At 45.5% G+C, this 5,584-nt stretch overlaps 1 protein-coding gene across 1 annotated transcript; it reads right to left on the bottom strand.

Annotated features, from left to right (window-relative positions):
* Positions 1–703: 703 nt before the first annotated feature.
* Positions 704–4,404, bottom strand: LOC144772524 (putative protein ZBED10P). Its single transcript, XM_078656927.1, has 2 exons — positions 3,231–4,404; positions 704–968 (listed from the first exon to the last, which is right to left on the bottom strand). The coding sequence occupies exon 1, from the start codon at positions 4,385–4,387 to the stop codon at positions 3,236–3,238; it is 1,152 nt and encodes a 383-aa protein (XP_078513053.1). The 5' UTR covers positions 4,388–4,404; the 3' UTR covers positions 704–968; positions 3,231–3,235.
* Positions 4,405–5,584: the final 1,180 nt, after the last annotated feature.

The following is a 5,584-nucleotide window of genomic DNA, read 5'->3' as shown; positions in this document are numbered from 1 at the left end:
TATTTGCGTTGCGGCCCCTGGCATGGATTTGTTGCCTCCGGCTCTGTTCCACTGTAGCAGTGTGATTTGCAATTATGTCTATGTTTCACATCACTCAATGTATTTATCTATGTTTATTATTTTAATTTTTACATGAACCACAGAATCCAGGGGCAAGCAGAATACAGGGACAGAGTCGGCGGGTGAACCACCAGTTACACAGAGCTCCTCTACTGAGGATCCTGCTGCTGTCCCCAGTAAGTCCAACAGTGCTTGTTTTTTCCTCTGTAATGTGTCTGCAGTGCTTTGTCAATTGACAGCAACCAAGTAGGCATCCAGAATGATGTTTGTCTAGTATTTTTGTAAACGTTAGTATACCACTACTAGTCTTGTGGGTATTCTTCTATCTCCTATGGAGTTATATACATATTACACAACTATGTAACTATGCACACGAAAATTGGATGTTGTTGGTACTGATAGGCAGGTTGGACCTTACTTACACCTCAGTCACAGAACTCTGAGGAACGCACAATTCACTGAACGTCAGCCTATATGGCCTGAGTCATTGGTCTATTGTTCAAATCACACTCCTGAACCCCAATACCAAGATGCCGAATGCTTTTAGGACACAAACCGTTACCTAAGAAACCCCCTTTTGCTCACTCACTCGTGTGAGTCTCTAAGACAACAGACACTGAAAATAAACTTCAGAGTCAAAGTGGTCATTCAAAAGCTTTATTTTGTTAGAAGTAAGTAAGTAACATCAATGTTTTTAAGTGCTTCCGTCCAATACGTTGAAGGGCCCACCAGAAAAAATCCAGAGTTAAAACAGGCATAATAAAGTAATCAACATTTGTACAGCTACTAGTGCACAATAGGGAAATGTGGCAACTATCGGAGACCTCTCACCAACGTATACTGGTCAGATATTCCTCTTTTTTTGTAAGCTATGGAAATGTCCGCTTCGTAGAAGGCAATCTTCTCACCTGCTGAAAAATAATGACAAAAGTGGTGCACGTTAGACAGTATTAAATACATTTATGCCAGTTTTATGCAGCCATGCTAAAAAGAAGTTGTGTAACCTGTAAGCAAACTGTATCCCACAATCCACATAGAAAACTTAAATACGGGCCCTTTTACTTTCCCACCTCTTCAGGTGTATGCATTGAACAATGATGTGTTGCCCCAGAGCGTCTTCTCGTACTGCGCAACAAGCTGCGAGTTAACACATGCGCAAAACTGGATACATTGATGTACAAAGGTTACATAGTTCACTTCCAATTTCCAAGGACTAGAGTAGCAGGACAGATGAGATGAGCTTGGGTACCATACCATAACAATGAATGCTAATAATATGTGTAGTGACTCTGCTGTACTATGCAATGTGGACTCATACTGATTACGTACGTTGGACTTAACTGTTTTGAAGAACTCCATTCTTGGTGAACAAGTACAAAGGGGGCTGTGCATCCATCTAAAAAGGCGTACTTATTTTTATAGGTGCAGAACCCTTACCATCGACCAGTGCCGACGGGGACAGCGGCGCTGCTTCAGCGCTCCCGGCGGGGACAGGAGGAACAGAGGCACCTACACCAGCAGCAGTGGGGGGGGAGCCAACAGCGGCGGGCGATGGTAAGTTACATTCAATAGTGATCTGCATTACTTGGTGGGAGGGGAAAACTTTCTCACTGTACTCTACTGGAAAATATATGTTACCTTTACTTGTCATTAGCATGCTAAGCATTACCACTACAGTAATGCAAGTGCCTGATAGCAGTCGGATGCATGGGTTGTTGTTAAAGCATGTAAAGGGGAAAACACAGCTGCCAGCGTGGTTGGGAGACACACCCAATACCGGTGGTTAGTGGATAGTCTCAGCAGCTGCGGTGTTTTGGGCAAACCCAAAGGCAAGGGAAGGAGGGGACGACTGGGTGCATGGGTCGTTGCTGGTGAAACACAAACCAAATAAGGTTTGTTGCGCGGTATAAAGTATTATAGTCTTTACTAGACATGTGCTACTAGCTGCCCCCTGTTAATTAATGTTACTTTGAGAGTGTTCCCGCCTTCCCGGAACAAAAGGAGATATGTAAAAGACAGGTGTTCGTTCTAATGTGTGTGACCGTTGAAGTACACCCATGCTAATAGGGCAGACATAAAGCCGTGACAAAAAGTCCGAAAAATTAATAGAGGCTGTAGAATGTTCAAGATAGACGCAACACTATTTCTGGTACTCAGCTTGCTTGCTAGTGCTACTGTGCCGCCCACTATGTGTTGAATCAATGTTGTGTTCTTGATTTGCGGGGAGTTTGGATTAACAATTCTGTTTCTTTCTTTATAGTTACTCCTTCCCAAAAACCAACCAGGAAGGAGTTGGCAGTCCGGGCCCGGCAGCGGAAACTGCAGGCAATTGTAGAGGCCTACCGCCGGCTGGTGGATCAGGCCGAGGAGGAGGAGGAGGAGGCGGCGGCAGCAGCTGCTGCCTCTTCCAATGCCCCGGGCCCCAAGCCTGCAGGACTACGTCGCCGTGGTCAGGCAGCCGCCCGCCGCCGCATTGTTACATCTTCGGCGGCCCCCCCACAACAACAACAACAACCACATGCATGCAAGTGTAGATGCCGTGCTTTCAAAGCAAAGATTCTCCGCCGGGTAGCGAAGTTGGAGGAGGAGCGGAAGAAGCAGGAGGACGGTCTAGAGGAGCGTGTCAAAATACTGGTGGACAAACACCTGAAAGCCCGCCGGCTTTGAAATGGACCCTGTTTTTTGCCCCTTTTTTAATCCTTTTGTTGGTGGGTGGGATGTGGGAGTTGGGGTGTACATTTGGGTTGAAATTTGGTTGGGGTTAGGGGAGGGTAGGGAGGGACAGCTCTGGGTCAGGGGGTTACATTTGTTATATATTTTATTTTTCTATTATCATTATTAAAATATAAAAATAAAACAAAGATATTATTTTCACAAGAAAACATTTGAAGTTCATTTGTGTTTGTTGGGGGGGTGGAGGGGGGACTGTTTCACCAAATAATGTACGTTGTGCAACATGAACATGCACTACGAACGATAAATTAAGTACTGACTGCACCTGTAGTAGTAGGGTCACAAGTGCATAAATAATTTATATTATTAAATAACATGGGAAAATTGCCCATCACGTGAGTCTGAAGTTACTACTAGCATACTTTAATTCCATGCACATTTGCTCAGAGTCGGCTAAACAATCCTATGCAATGCATTGCATCATTCCTTTAACATACCTGTCCTAGTTGTCAGGGAAGAGGAGCTCGTCCTCAAACTCTGTGCGTTCAGACAGAAGTAGGTCATGTAACCCAGTAGTGAGGACGTCTTCTTCACACTCGCTTTCTTCATCCGGCGGTGATTCACGTACTTGATAGTCTGGTGGTATGAAGCGTTGATTCATTTTTATCATTGTCAGCCGCTCCACGCTTTTGGGGGAGAGACTAGTCCTTTTCGATGTGACAATGGCACCAGCAGCACTGAAAACCCGCTCAGAGGAGACACTGGCTACAGGACAAGCCAGATACTTTATCGCCAGCCTGCTCAGCACTGGCCACTGTCTCCTTCTTTCATACCAATAGACCAATGGGCTTTGCTCCATGAACACCTCTGTTGTGTCATCCAGATAGGCCTGAACCATCCGCTCAATGTTCATTGGTGCTCGGCTTTGCTGGTCCTCTTTTCCCTTTGCAACAGCAACGGACTTACCCATCCCTTTCTGTATAAAAAAAGCAGTTATGCTTTTGGTTGGGTCTGCTGAATCAGATCGTGTAGGTGCTGCTTTTGGTACTGTTGGTGCCTGCTGGAAAGCAGACGCACTGCTCTCACGCTGTGAAGAACTTGCGTCAGGAGTACTTGGACTGGCCTGGGCTGGCAGTGGCAGGCCTTTAAGTAACAGCCGTTCAGTTTCTAACTCATTAGCTTCCGCAGCTATGGAAGTTTTGTACTTGTCAACATCCTCATCTGAAAATGGAATTACTTCGTTACTGCTGACAAATAATTTGTACCGTGGATCCAAGATTGTTGCAGTTATGTAATGTTCACCTGACACAATATTGTTGAGCCTTACATTTTCACACAAGCGGTTGACTAAGCCCTTGGCTAAGGTATATGCATCAACTTTTTGTTCGTCACCTTCGTATGTTTCACAGACCTCCTTCACCTGTTGCTCAAGCATGTACAACAATGGGATGGCTTGGCCCATAGTACAGTCCTCCCTGCTAACTGCACGTGTGAAGACCTCAAAGGGTTGTAGCATCTCTGTGATGCATTTAATGAGGTCCCACTGCCACATCTCAATGGTCAGGGCTTTAAGATTAACAGTAGGATCCCCTAATCTTCTTGACATGACATAAGCATTCAGTGGGATGTACTGCTCAAAGAGACGCTCAAGCATGAAATAAGTTGAGTTCCAACGTGTTGGGACCTCATGTATCAGTGCTTTGACTGGCAACCTATGCTCTTGCTGAATGACCCGTAGCAGCTTCCGTCCTTTGAAAGAATGGTTAAAGTGCGTGCATATTCTTCTGCAGATGGCCATTATGTTGCTGACTTTGGCTTCATTTTTCAGAAAGTCTTGCACGACTAAGTTTATGCAGTGTGCCAAACAGGGTACCCTGAAATAATGTCCTTCTCTCATTGCCTTCACTACATTACTGCCATTGTCGGTGGAAACAAAACCAATCTTAAGGCCTCTTGGTTTCAGCCATTCAAAGACCTTGTCATTAAAGTCAGACAAAATGTTTTCAGCAGTATGACTTTTGTCCATACCAAACATGGCTATAGTTGCATGTCTGCGCGTATCATTAAAAATTCCAGCAACGTCACGGAGGCCTGAAGTTAACTTGTCTTTAACACCTGCAAAAGAGATCCAGTGTGCGGTGATGCACATGAAATCTGTAGCATCGCAACTGCTCCACATGTCTGTTGTCAGGTGGATACAATGGACAACACTCTGTTGTAAGGCTTTCCCAATCAATTCCAGCACATCGTGGTGTAGTGCTGGAACAGCCACTCGGGCAAAATAGTAGCGACTGGGAACGTTCCATTTTGGGCAGAGGGTTGCCACTAATTCCAGAAATCCAACAGCCTCAACAAATGAAAATGGGAGAAGGTCCAGTGCTAACATTTTCGCAAGTTTGGCATTGTATAAACGTGCTACTGGGTGGTTCCGCTCGTACTTTCCCTCCTGCCTTAACATGCTAGGAATGGTAAGCTGCTTTGCATGTCTTTGAGTTGTGCTAGACGGACCACCTTGCATCGCAGACTTTGCACTTCTTGGTGTTTCCAGCTGACTCTGGTGCCACTGAGAAGTTGCAGATGCGGAGGATGTGGTCTTTACCACTCCAGTGCTGGCGACAGGGGTCGATTGTGTACCACTCCTAGATAGAAGGTCATCGTCTCCCTCTTCTTCTACCTCCTGATCAACCATGAGTGGACCTTGTACCACTGTATCCCCACCAACACGAGTGCTAACATTTTTTAAGCTTGCAAGGTGGTTCTCCCACCTGATCACGTGTGTTTTTTTCAAATGGGTCGTTTGGCCTCCAGTCCCATAGTTTGTACCAAGCTTACCACGACTAACATTGGCATG

This window comes from Lissotriton helveticus, chromosome 8, assembly GCF_964261635.1.
Source record: "Lissotriton helveticus chromosome 8, aLisHel1.1, whole genome shotgun sequence".
In the NCBI taxonomy this organism is placed as follows: Eukaryota; Metazoa; Chordata; class Amphibia; order Caudata; family Salamandridae; genus Lissotriton; species Lissotriton helveticus.
Note: the sequence above shows the minus strand (reverse complement) of the source record. Positions and strands in the feature narration are given on the sequence as shown.